This window comes from Nanorana parkeri, unplaced genomic scaffold (assembly GCF_000935625.1).
Source record: "Nanorana parkeri isolate BGI_ZX_2015 unplaced genomic scaffold, ASM93562v1 scaffold539, whole genome shotgun sequence".
In the NCBI taxonomy this organism is placed as follows: domain Eukaryota; kingdom Metazoa; phylum Chordata; class Amphibia; order Anura; family Dicroglossidae; genus Nanorana; species Nanorana parkeri.
The window spans coordinates 63,543-77,956 of record NW_017306807.1 but is presented as its reverse complement, the minus strand read 5'-3'; the positions used below and the strand labels follow the sequence as shown (position 1 = coordinate 77,956).

Here is a 14,414-nt window from a genome sequence, read left to right as displayed (position 1 = left end):
TGCCATAATTTGCCATTGCACTTAGTATTTCTGGAACTTTGAAGCTTCACAAAACTTCAGACTCCTAGAACTGAAGGGGAGGATGTTTGCTAATGTCACATGATCAATGATGTCTGTGAGGTGCTAAAGTTTAGTGTTTTCAAGGTTGAAGCATTATGGAGTTGATGGGACTGAGCTCCTTACATCAGAACAAAGCTACAACTTTTACAAAATGTATTTTCTATACGATTAGGTATTTGCTTTACTTGGGGAAAAGTACTGGTAAGATGCAATACATTACATTTTTGTTCTTCGGTTTTAGATCTAGTTTAAGAATATATGGATGGCGTTATAACTGGCATTCTTGGAAAATGTATGTGTAACGGTTACTCATGTACCAATCTGACAAACCTGTTTAGAATATAACTGCCAACATATGCTTATCACATTATTAATCATTTATGTTTTCTAACTGTAGACCCAGTTTCTATACTTTCTAACCTCTGAAAAAATGTTTGAGTCCTTCTACAAGTGCAATGATAAGGTGTGCCAAGGTTTATGCACATGCAGCTTTTATATCGTTATATATCAAACAATCATAAAAATATGATTTGGTTAATCTGTAAAATATTTTTTTGTAACTAAAAATAATCACTCAAGTCCTCCATTGAGTATCTCGTCAGCAGCTTTGTCAAGCGATATAAGCACATAAATGTATATTTACATAAATCATGAATAGTTCCCTAGGTGACAAATTATAGAAAGGCTATAGAGAAACATAGATGATGCTAGTCTCACCTGATCCCCGTTAGCCCAGCTTATTGCAGTGCATTCATATAAGGCTGAAATGAAAAGTTCAAACCTGAGCCAAGATTCGTAATATTTATGGTGACACAAAGTAAGAGAATGTGTACAGAAAGTGAGTTCTGGTAACTGGGAAGGAGGCCAGCCATTGTTTCCACCAGTGGCTAAGGGCTATGTCAGTGGCACCTTAAGAGTTGAGAGCTGTGCAATGATAACCATGAAACTCAGCTCTATATAGAACAGTGCACAGATCTTTCTAAGCCGATTGCAAAAACAACAATGCCATGAGTTATAACTCACACTTTTTTCATAGGTAGTTTTGTCTGAAAGATCGTGCCAGGATTGTATTGAGGTACTATCGAATAATCTCCTTCCCTTTTCTACACTTTTTTTTTTTTTCCCAAATGATTGTTACTACAAATATTAAATCCACAATGCAGTCAAGAGTCTGCATAGTAAAAGAAGACGGCAGTCTTATGACTCCTCACAGCAGCCACATACTCCTCTGGTCTGAGTGGTGCTCCATCCTATCCTGCTATTGTAGGTTCTGGCCTACAAATGCCTGACTAGTGTAACCATTTTGTGTCTGCTTCCAGTCTGCAGATGGTACTAAAAGATTACCAGTTTATGATGCTGTAAAACCAGTCATGCCCGTGCTTGCAACTTTTTTTTTACTGTAAGACCTTATTCATATTTTTTTAGCATTTTTATACCTCTGCCAACAATTACATTTTTTTTTAAAGAAGTAAATGATATCTAGAAATGGCAGAATACTTCTTTCTAGAACCAAATACTGATTACGTTTCATAGTACAGATTGGGCCTTGAAGTAGCCTGATAGGTGGCCCATATACTAGAAATCCAAGTAGTTTTAATCCGGGCATAATCTAGGGGTTGTGTAGTTGGAGCTGAACATAAAATGCTCGGAATGTAAGATTCTTAATTTCTTCTCATTGTCTCTTTCCCTTCCTAAACTAGTATTTAACGGAAAGGGCAGACACCTACGTTCAAGAGGACATATAGAATAGAGGTATGAATACCATGTTCTTCTTTGCAAACGTTTTAGGTGCTACGCCAATCTGCCTGTTCTGTTACACACCTTTAGTACTCTTAAGTCAACAGTCTGAACTGACTGATAACAGGCCACCAACAAATGTTTGATAAAGCATCATTTATATTGGTGAACTGAGACTGAAGTCCGTTCTTGGCATTAGCAAAATTATGTGCGCAACAAATACAACCACCCTGATGCTGCTGCCTTTCTCCAAATCATAGGGAGCAAGTGTTTCACTTGACTGATTACAGACCTCCTTACTACCACCTGACCCTCTAATATCTGTGGTTCTTTTTGACTGACATTTTGATAACTATTACCGTTAGCAGCAGCTGTTAAAATCAACTAGCTTAACCCATAATATTCACATACAAAGAGAGACCTTCATATCACAGTTCCACTGCTTAGATTTGTTGCCGGTATCATCCATACTCCACAGCAAAGCCAATCCAAAAAACAGCCACACACTGCCAATCTTAACCCAGAAATTCTTTATTTGTAAAACTCAGTCAACTCCAAGCTTGTGATGCCTGTCTGATGGTTGCTCTCCTCTAACACGTTTAACCCATATTTTTGAGGGCTCCCCAAGTAGCTTTAATTTACACTGTAACTTTAGGACAGGCCAACCATTTTCACCTACTCCTTATTAAATGCTAGTAGCAATGTAGTATGCATGTTAACATGTTTTGAATAGCTAGCAACACTCTGAGAGCAGAAAGACATACTTTAGTTCTTTTTTATGTGATGAATCTCATGAAATAACTATACAGGTATTCCTCACTTAACGACCGAGTTCCGTTCCTACGACCAGGTCGTTAAACGAATTGGTCGTTAAGTGAGGAACTCTATACAGTACTGTACTGCATTAGTACAGTACTGTGTAGCGTTGCCGATGTACAGTACTGAACAGTGTACTGTACATCGGGCAATGAAAATACTCACGGGGACGCGCTGTGAAGAACGGAGGACGTCACTTCCCCCGGCGACACGTCGCACTGGCGCTGACGCGTGAGGTCGGAGGTCGCTCGGAGGACGGTCGTAAGTGCGAGTGGTCGCAAAACAGGTAAGTCGTTAAGCGAGGAGTATCTGTACTATATATTTTTTTTTTTTTACATTTTCATAAATGTAGAAATAATTTTTATTGGGTCAAATCTTTTGTACTTTAGAAAGTCTGTACCTGGGAAACATTAACTTGCTAAAGATGCCTTGTGATGATCTCATACTGTATCATCTAAGAGTGGACCACAGAGCATGAATACTTTAACTGTAAAATAATACCTAATAATTATAACAGTTTCCCTATGAATTCTTGTTTTGTATCTAAAATGCTGGAGGCCACACAAATCCTTTTCTTAAGGTCGTCTGCTCCTCTTCCAGGTAGCTACATCTGCCCACTGCTACTGTCAAATAAAATGCTGCATGTATAGTACAATGCCTGGCATAATTAGCACAGTGTAATACAGTACAGTGAGCGGTGACTGGCAGCTACCAGGACAGCACACTCTGCTGCCGGGACATTAGAATGATGTCACTCCAGTCAATAGTCCCCCTAGCTGGTACTCTGTAAAGCGTATGGGGCACCTGTAGATACTGCTAGCCATTTTATAGGTCAAATCAACATAAATGTATAAAAGAACATACAAAAGGATACAGGTTTTATGCAGTGCTGTATTAAAATCTCACTTAAGGTACATTTTGGACCACAGTTGAGTTTCTAATACACTATCAAAGAGCACAGTGCCTCACTTCCATTCTGGGTATTCATTTGCCTATACATGGAGTAGTGGTATAGGAATAATAAGATTACCTTCACTGGCCATGGAACCTACATTGGGCTCTCAGTACTAAGGTGTACTTTAATCATACAGGTGGACATAAGGGTGGTAGAATAAGTATATGGAAGGCAACCAAACTATTAACAGTCACAAAAAAGTGGGTCCTGCAGCATCCCAGTTCCAGCATCTGAAGCTGCGACTCCAGTGCATTGGGGCAATGATGTCAGCAAAAGTGAAAGAGAGCAGATTTGTGACTGCCATGCACAGCTACTGTAGGTCACATTGCCCAAACCTGCCAGCTTCAGGTCATATGACAGGGGACCCACTTTTTGTTGCCACACCCCAACCCTGCCTCTCCTAATGCCTGCTTTTGTGATTAAAACTGACCTCCAGGTTCACTTTATTGAGAAAGGAAATTTGTATCCGTTTTCTTTTCCAAAGTCTGATTAACAAAAAGATATGCCAGTAAATGTGCCTTTTTGACATTACCCTAAATATTGAAAATGTAAATATGATAATCTGTCATTTAAGGTCAACACACAGCCTTTAGCCAGCAATACATTTCTCACCATTTGTATGTTGTTTGGGGGTAATCTGCTTACTGTCCAAGGCACAGAAATGGTAACTAAAGGAGGAGTTTCACATTTTAAGTCCAACATCTACAAATATCCCTAATTTACTCAATAATTATTTTTACTTAATTTTATTTTCCCTGTTTCTTTTATAAGCACTCCAGTGAAATGTATAGATACCATCTTGGCAGGTCAGACATATGTAAATTATCTACTGCGTGCCCGACAGAGGTTTTCCTTTCTTAGTCCTAACTGGAACCCTGTGCAATATTTTTTGGGCACTACCTTCTGGTCATCTACTTGTATGTAACAAAGACCCTCATGCTGCTTAAATGTACATATTCTTAAGAGTCCTCCAGGCCCTCTACTCACATCAGTTTTCAGCAGAGCCTGGGCCCTTAAAGACAACACAGAGGCTCATTGCTGATCTGAAAAAGCATGGCTATCATGATAACCATCTTTCCTCATTACTTTAAGTGAATGAACATTTAGAGAGACAAGGTCTTTTAATGACTTTCCTGATCTGCATACTTGGCTATTATACTGACTGTCTGGCTTTAATACTCTGGATCAATGAACTAGAACAGTGGTTCTCAACCTTTCTAGGGCCGGGACACCTTGGTAACATTTGCCAAATTGTGGTGACCCGTAACGGTAAAATTTAGGGATGATGCGGCTGCTGCAGCGACATCTGGCGGCGTGACGGGAGAACTGACACTGCTGCACTAGGAGAGGCCTGAGGAGGACTTTCACCTAGCAGAGCAGAAATCACACAGCGACCTATAGGTTGAGAACCACTGCTATAGGCCAAGACAGGACCGGCTCTGCAGCTGGAACTAGAAGAATTGGATTTAAAGAGTGTGGCTATATAATGTATGAGGTACATACTCCGCAGTACTGTCACTGACAGAGCAGCCCATAGAGTTAAGTGTAAACCTTGAGAGTTACCCCTGATAAGATATATTTACTTCCCCTTCTCCAGTCTGTACTCCTCCCTCCACACTCTACTATGCTGGAGGACCTTGCGGTGTGTCAGTCATGTGACCAGCTCCTGGGGTGGGCGGGGCCGGCTGTGCTATGTGTACGCCGTACACCGTCAGAATAAAAAAAAACAAAAAACACCATAGGAATGCATAGCTAGATTCCTATTGGCTATTTCACTTTGCAATAGCAAACTAGCTATTGCACCTGCCCTCTGCTGCTGTCAATCACTAGAAGCAGCAGCTTCTGATTTGCAGCAGCAGAGGGTGGGTGCAATAGCTAGTTTGCTATTGGCTATTGCAAAGTAAAATAGCCAATAGGAATCTAGCTATGCATTCCTATGGTGGTTTTTCTGACTGACGGCGGCCAGCGGCGCCGATGTCGGAAAAAACAAAAAAAAGAGCAGAGAAAGGTTTACTCGAGCAGAGTAAACCTTTCCGGGAGAAAGTGTTTCTCTCCCGGGAGGCCGGGAGCCGCTAGGCGACCCACAGGTTGAGAACCGCTGAACTAAACTAACTGAACTAAACTAAAACCAATAACTAGCATTTTCAAAAAGTCAGCAGTGGCAGCCCAAGTATTTCTTTCATTACAAGTGTTGCTGCTGGAATACAGTCCAAATGGGTCAGACACTAGATCTCTGGTAAAGCAAGTGCTCAAGCTGAACTACACGTTTCTGATCTATAAACTCACCCTAGACTCTGCAGTAAATTTCAGGATTGTTTTGACCAAATGTGAAGAACGGTGTCATGCAATGCTGACTCCATGTGAGGCCTCTGAAAGATTTACTGTCTCTTTTAGAAGACACTTTGAATCCTACTTCCAGTGTATTCAAAAGGCAATAGTCATAGGATGGTTATATGCTGCATTTAGCCTGGCACAGGCTAGATAGAAGGCATGACAAAACAAAATAAGAGAACTGTTGTTCTCTATGCATTGATAGATGGGCTGTTTTAATGGGGTTGGCAAAAAAGTAGAAGATAATATATTATGTTGTGCTTTTTCCTGAAGGTTCTCTGAAGTCAATTCTGTGTGTGTGTGTGTGTGTGTGTGTGCGTGTGTGTGCGTGTGTGTGCGTGTGTGTGCGTGCGTGCAGCTCATCTCATCTGTCAGTGCTAAGAGAACTACAGTTTTGTGTCCTCTGGCTTCCTTTATCCCCTGAAAACATGCCAGTGCAGAGAGGGCAGAACAGAAACTAGTCCTTGCCCTGACTACACACAAGAACATTTGCCAAATATTAGGGTTGCACAGATACCAAGTACAGTACTTGGTACAAGTACCGATACTTTTAGACTAATGATTTCAGGACAGTGGTGGAATGCCAGAGCCAGGTCCCAGCTGCAACCCTGGTAGTTCTCATGAAAATGCCAAGTTTCGGCACTGGTACTCGAAAAGTATCTGTGCATCCCTACCAAATATGTCTGTGTGTATGGACTTTAGAGTAATGCAACGGTTATCTATTCAAATTTTCATTGTCATCATTGTAACATTATGCATATCAGCTTTCCACATAACATATGCGATACCCAGATATTCAAAAACTGCAAGTGTGCTACTGTCTGCAACAATAAAATAATTTTATATAAAACCTATATGTATGTGTGATTATGTTTGTATGTATATTGTATTGCAGGAAATAAGGCGTGTCCTAATATATAAGTTTATGATGATGTCTCATGCCTAAGGAACAAGAGTTCTGCAAAGTGCAAAACAACAGTTTCCAAATGTTGCCCCATTCCTAAATCTGAACATGTACCAGAAAACATTCTCATACTACCGTTAGTAGTACAAATTTATTTTGCATTTCTACACACATCTTAATGCTATTTTGGATGTCAAGTCAATCTAATTTTCATTATACCGTATATACTTGAGTATAAGCCGAGATTTTCAGCCCATTTTTTTTTTTGCTGAAAAGTGCCCCCCTCGGCTTATACTCGAGTCAGCGTGGTCCAGTGGTCAGGTTTCTTCTTACTTTTATAATTTTACAATTCACTGCAAGCGTCAAATTTATCTCAAAACATTGCTTTTGGGCTTGAATTTAAATAGTCAATGAACAGAGGCTAACTTTATGCGTTCATTAATTAGCTATTGTCTGTGGAACACTGTGCCTATAGCTATTACATAAAAAAAAAAAAAAGAGATCTCTTCTTTAAAGATCATGATGGTATAATAGTTTTGTGAAGTCACTAGTCAGTTTTGCTAAGGAAACATGATGCATGAAATTAAGGCAGCCTGAAGGTCAACAAGCCCATATGGAAAGGAACATGCTGTGCTAAATAATTAAATATAGATGAAGTGCTAACACAGGAATAAATATTTTTTTTCTTTGCTGTTTGATTAGAATTGATAGTATGGATGCTACTTCTTTTGTGGGTTATTGTTCTCTTGCTGGGGCTTGAAACAAAAGACACAACCAGCCGACCTCAGATCAGATTCCTCATGATTTAATCCACTTTCAATGGAGGTAATGAATAGTGGATTATGAAGTTCTCTTAGAGCAAATGGGATGGTTTCTATAATGTAGCTGTTGACTGCATGCCTTATATACCTGAGTTTCCTCACAATATAGAGGTTGGCTGATCCGCAGGAATCACTTAATGTTGGCTATAGCTCACTGTACTCCAGCAGTGCCTTATTGCCATTACAAAGTGTGACATCTATCTAAAAACTATAAAAATAACAGACAGTAATATTTAGCACCTAAAATATAAAGTCTACTTTGGAGGTAAATATACAGTTGCAGTGGTAATTTGGGGACAGGGAGATTAAGGGCATGTGTATGTTTTGAAAATCATGTGTAATGCGACAGCCACAATGCTCACCGTATGATTATCTGGTGTACTTTCTTGGTTGACACTGATATGATTGATGGAACTAATCTAGTTGTTGCTGTAGCCTTAAACCTCCATAGGGACCAGCAAGCTTCTCATTGAGCACAGAACTCTTTTCTGCTAATAGCCAGGACTACAACACCACAGGGGTACTCATTAAAACCAGGTGAGACTCTCACACACAAGACATTTTGGTTAGTGTCAACACAATTTGTACTACTTTTATTATAGGTTGCATGGTGCTTCTGAATCTAAATCATCTGCTCACAGCAAAGGGCACAAACTGTATTTTCCATTTTAGTACAACCTACATTATCCTCGTTTTTCTCCTAATTGCTGCATGTGGTAATGGAAATGTTTAAATGTTGCGATACAAACATGGCAGCAGTTATGCATTCTAGTATCAATGAAATCAAACTGACACTTCAGACTGTGGAAATGTCCATCTGTATGTAAATCAAGTACCACGCTGTGCACTGCTTGGGGTGAGATCAATACACAAAGAGAGAAGGATGCCATTAAAGTCTGGATCAATCTAACCTAATTCACTGGAGCACTACAGTTATATAACACACAGAAGAACTCAGGTTACCTTTTACACTTGATAGATCCTATGCAGGTCTGCCAGTGATCTACAGTTGCTCTCCTTAAGCAAAGCTCTATTCATCAAATGACCCCTAACACTAAGTTTCCTAGAAGCTACAGGGCAATGTACTGATATCCTACGTTTGCCAATGTGCTGCACTGGCATTGATAAAGTGGACCGTGCTTTGTAAGAAGGCTTTTGGGAATATAGGAGCTTTGAAAAGCTTGGCTTGGCCTTAGTCCCACCTTTCCTCTTTCTGAAGTGTAAGGGAGATCTAAAAGTTGGACCATTTACTACTACTTCCAAACATTCATCCTTTAACTCCCGAGGGCAGATCAAGCTTTCCTTTTGGGGCATCAAGATATTCACATATCCCAAGCCAGTACTTCTTGCAACACTTTCATTACTCTCTTTCTCTCCATGAGCTGGAGGACTTTCTAAAGGCTCCTTTTTCACAGAATCCTTGCTTCCATTGGCTCTCTTTGGTGAGCTAGCTCTGGATACTTGGGAGCACGGAAAGCATTTGGCACTATATGGCTTGCCACTTCCTCCATGCAATGGGTCTAAATAGTCTTGTTTCTCTAAAACCTGTATATCAGGACCAAAGTTCAAACTAGTTCTGTCTGTAAAAGAATCTCGACTTTCATAACCTCCTAGGTCAGCAGGTGCTGAACACTGATGAAGTGGCCATGATGACCCTTTGCAGTCCCCTTGATTCTCCTTATCTCCATTATCTTCCTGTCCCCCATCAAAAGAGCTCTCGGTTTGGTTGTTCTCTTCGGTTGTGTTGGATTGTGCAATAAGGTCCCTGAGAAACACTACAATAACACTGATGTTGTCACTGGAGCCAGCATCACGAGCTGATGCAACCAACTTATGGGCAACCATGCTGCTATCACCATTATTCTCCTTCAAATGGTCAGACACAACTTTTACTGCCTCTTCAGGGTTAACCGTATCATAAAAACCATCGCAAGCAAGAATAAGATAATCTTCAGATCCATCAAGGACAGTGGAAAAAGAGTCTGCCTCACCACAGATATATGGCTTATGCTCAGCATCCCCTGTAAGACAAGAAAATCAATATGGACAACATTACATTAAGCACATCATTACTATCTATCTAATCACCATATAGGTCCATATTAAAATAATGCATAGTAACCCATACAAAATTGTATCAGTAGTTTTTTAATCTGACTTTAAATGCTAAAAGATTAAAGCATAACTAAACTAGAGCAAAACTTGTTTTATTTTTGGAGTAGGGAGGGGATAGTTCCTCTATCAGGTTCTCACTGTTTTTCGTTTCCCCGATAGGGTGATTTACTCTCTCTAATTGAACTGATTTCCATTGACAGAGAATGAAAGCAAGAGTAAATTGCCACCAGAACAGATATAGAGGGGAAATCTTTTAATAAGGACACTTGTTCCCATGATATCTATGATAGCTTCCTGTGAGAGGGGGAACAGCTCAGTACATGGCTTTCTGACTGAACAGATGCAAAGCTTGGTCTGGCTGGAGGGTTGGGGGCGGCAGAAGCCCGTGGTGCTGTGCCCCCTGGGGGTGGCGTCCCAGGGGTGCATCAGAAAATCACTAGGGTGTGGGACCCCACAAGTGATTCACTGTGCACTAGGACATGACACCATATTGCTTTTTTTCTGCACTTCGCCTCCAAGACAGGCCTTATGGCTAGTCTGGGGCAATATTTTTTGCAGGCCAGCCCCTAAGGCCTGTCCGAGTGGTGCACTGGCACTTTAGCTTTATTTAAGCACTATATGCACGATTGACACTTTTTTTATTTTTAAATTGACCCGCGGGTGCAGGTTCCTTTGGGGCCTTGTTCCTGATGTTGGGAGGAGATTCTGTGCCCTTATGTAGGGTTCTCCGTCTCCTCCCACCCAGGTGGGGGGGTCTCTCTTCGGGAGAGCCCCCTGCCTAGTACTGTGAGGGACCTGTTTCGGCAGGTCTCCCAAAGGATCGGGGTCCACCGGCCTTCGGGTTGGTCTACCAACAGTCTCAACCCCTGTCAGGAGCCTTGCACCCCGGGGGGTCGGGAATCGAGGTCCAAGGACCAAGCACCCTTGTGCACGTTTTTGTGTGCTGTGATTTCACGGTTCACTTTTTTTGTTCACAGGGGGAAGTTTGTTTCGATGTACGTTCCACGGGATTCAAAAGAACTTGTTCCCATGATATCTATTCACACACATTGCAAAAATATCCTCCCACTTCCTGTTGAGTCTGCATGATAGAAAGTGAAAGTGCGGAAGTCTCTGTTTTGCACCCTATCTTTTTTTTTCTTCAGTTGAAGTCTAAACATATTTTGCATATTATTTTTTTTTTTTATCAGAAAGGGCTTTATTATGCAGCAGATATGAAATACATATAATAATATTCCTTAGAATTTCCAGTGCAATTTTTTAAAAATTGTTCCAATCTCATATATTTAATCTTACATTCTATTATTTGTTACGGAGCAGAGTGGTCAACAGTTTGCTTTCCAGTATTAGATACCTTCAAGCGGGCAGTAGCCTGCTATATGCTGACTTTGGGGGTCACAGGAGTAGATGAGAGAGAAGAGAGAAGACAATGAGGGAAATGCTATCGTAAAACAAAAGTTATACTCTAAATTATGGTCTTTTCTTTGTCATTAGGCATATCCGCCTGTGCACTGCATTTCCCGCTACTCTACAAATGCACACGTATTTACTTGCCTCTGCTGCACCAATGCACCCCTCCATAGTCATCCCAGTTAATGAATGAGCACACTAATCCTCGCAGCAGATAAAATAAAATAGCCATGTTTACTAGCCTGCGAACCAGTGTAAGCATCATGGAACCTATAAACCGTTTTTAAGAATTTTGTTTTCAAGGAGAATCGTCACAAAGGAGCTTCACAAGTCAGCAGCTTGAACATTAATGCGTCAATCTGTATTGGTATTAGAGTTATAGGCATTTTAAGGCCCATTGACACTTTGCCATCCGTGTGCGTTGCGTTAACTTGCTTTCTGTCACATGTTAATGTGCATTGCAGTAAGGTAGCCTATTCATTTTGAATGGGCTGCCAACGCACAAGAACAGAGGGGGAAAAAAAATCATGCACACGGCATTCTTTTCGGACAGCGCACCACAACCCATGTTCTCCCTGTGCTTGTGTGGGTTTCCTCCGGGTACTCCGGTTTCTTCCCACACTCCAAAGACATGCTGGGAGGTTAGTTGGCTCCTATCTAAAGAGGCCCTGTATGTATGCACATGAGATAGGGACCTTAGGTTGTAAACTTCTTCAGGACTGGGACAAAAGTGTGATTCATCTCTTGAGATTTACTGGCCACACTTACCAATTAAACATTCACCAGCACAGCAGTTGTTATGGTGTTCGTTGGCAGGTTCAAAGGCAGTTGGGGGCAATAAAAACAGTCAGTATTATTACCATATTTTGTGTTCCATAAGATGCACCGGACCATAGGACGCAGGGAGGTCCGGTGCGCCTTATGGAGCACTCGACAGACCGTAGCTTCTGTCACAGAAGCTGCAGTTAGTGACCGCTGAGACAGGTGGCGCAGTGATTACAGCGACAATGTCTCAGTGATCACACAGCAGACAAAGAACGTCCGTTCTTCGTCTGCTCTACGGTGATCTCGATCACCGCCGGTGCCGATGCTCGGTTTTAATACAAGGTTTTAACACAAGCTCGGTTTTAATACAAAATCATATCACTTGTATTAAACGAGCAGTGGCTCCTACTGTACATTTAGCTCTGCTTTAGCAGGGCTAAATGTACAAAAAACTACTCGCCCCACGCCCAAAACTGCATGTATCGGGCGTCGGGATTCGCTCCATAAGACGCAGGCACATTTTCCCCCTCCTTTTGGGGGGAAAAAGAGCATCTAATGGAGCCAAAAATACGGTATTTAAATCCCAGTTTGGAGCAGAGCAATATAAAAGGATATACTTACATCCATTCTTTTTACCTTTTGCTTTTTTGCTAAAACCGTGTTAATTTAAAAAAAAATCTTTAAAACACAATAAAATAATTCAGACTAAACAGTCTCTTGTTAAATGAATAGACTTCCTGCAATAATACAATATGTGCAACAATAAAATACCTGACATTTTAAATGCAAAGTATTTATGAAAATGTACATGCTTACATGCTGTGTACAGCCTACGATAGATGCATTGTTCACTTGTATTTCACCTTTCTTTGAACCATCAAGCTTCACAATAAAACATTTTTGCAAAGAGGAGCACGTGTCCTTGTTCCTACTTTGGCTTTTCTTCTTAGTTACTCTGTGTTATATAACTGGCTTAGATACAATTCTACCTATCAAACTAAAAAAAAAATCTAAAACAAGTCTTATTCAAAAAGAAACATCTTCCACCAGGGCCTAAGATATTTAAAGCATTGTACGACCAAAAGCTAGAGGACAACAATCTTTAAAAATAGGAAAAAGGAAAGAGCGATGCTTTTATCCCAATAAGTATAAATCCTTATGCAATTGTAAGTTAACAGAATTTGATTTTAAAAATACATTCCATACTTTATGCTGATTTTTATGAGGACTATTATTACAATACCAAGTTGACCAGTGTTACCAGGTCAACAGTTTCTCAACAAATATGACCAGGCCTATATCGTTTATATAGTAAAGTGCTGCAAAAACCTCTTCAGAAAGGACATGATGTTAAAACAAGTTATCAGCCAGAAATCTTCAAGTAAAGGATAACAGAGCTGTGAGTAACCGAACAAAACTATGACCATCACTAGAAAGAACTTTCAGCTAGATAAAGAGTGTGAGCCAACAGACATGAACCTGTGCGTTTTGTAGCGCTTTCGTACGCTCTGCAAAATGCTCAAACATCGAAATCCTATTGTTTCCTATGGGTATGGTTTACACCTGGGCGTATTTCAGGCCGTATGAACGCGCTACAAAACGGCCAACACCCAAAGAAGTACAGGAGCTTCTTTGGGGCGTAGTTGATGCGCGTATCCATCGGGATACAGCCAGGTAGCCCTTGGAAACGTGTGTTTGTCGCGTTGTTTTTTACCGTGAATTGTGGTAAAAACGCGCGCCACATATTCGATACGCCTAGGTGTGAACCCAGCTTTACCGTGCCTAAATCCTTTGTAATTGAAGAGGTAAAACATCTCACATCATCACTGATCACTTTTTTTTGTCTTTTATTCCAAAGGATATATTTTAGACAACATGCCTTGCTCTAACAGAGATACTTTTGCATATCAGTCGGAAAGTCAGGTACTTCAAGCGCATCTAAACAAAAAGGTAATATATTGCAGCTTACCAGTACATTTTCAGGCTGGTTTTACTTTATTTTAATTTGTGAATCCTGGGAATAACATATGTTCAGTCCAAGGTTGGCTACACTCACTCACTTACTTATTTGCATCTATGGAGGATGCTCTCTTGATTTGGATTACAAACACATCTTGAATTTTTCATTTCCATTTCGGGGGGGGGGGGGGGGGGGGTTTTGGTGTTAATGTCACGTGAATATCAAGTCAAAAACTTCTACAGAGCGGGGAAGGATTAGCCCCCAACTCTGTAGAGATTTTTATCCTGGTGACAACAAAAACAACAAATGTTTATTTCTGTATGTGTTGCTGTAGGAGAGCCCCCCCAATTTCAGAGTGAAGGGTCAATCAAAGTGACATCCGTGTTCCCCAGGGAGGGTCAGTATGTCCATTGGGTACTTCCACATGTACAGTCACTGAGGTCCATTCTAGGGTTGCACAGATACCAAGTACAGTACTCGGTATGAGTACATGTGCCGATACTTTTGAGCTCCAAGACTAGACTAGAGAAAAATTCAAAA

General features: G+C 40.8%; 1 protein-coding gene across 1 annotated transcript in view; it reads right to left on the bottom strand.

Moving 5' to 3' along the window:
• Positions 1–8,296: 8,296 nt before the first annotated feature.
• Positions 8,297–14,414, bottom strand: part of PPM1E (protein phosphatase, Mg2+/Mn2+ dependent 1E) — a 51,469-nt gene continuing 45,351 nt past the window's right edge. Inside the window, exon 7 of the mRNA XM_018561704.1 lies at positions 8,297–9,645. Coding sequence (XP_018417206.1) covers positions 8,591–9,645 — 1,055 coding nt within the window. The 3' untranslated portion in view covers positions 8,297–8,590. The remainder of the gene's footprint in view (positions 9,646–14,414) is intronic.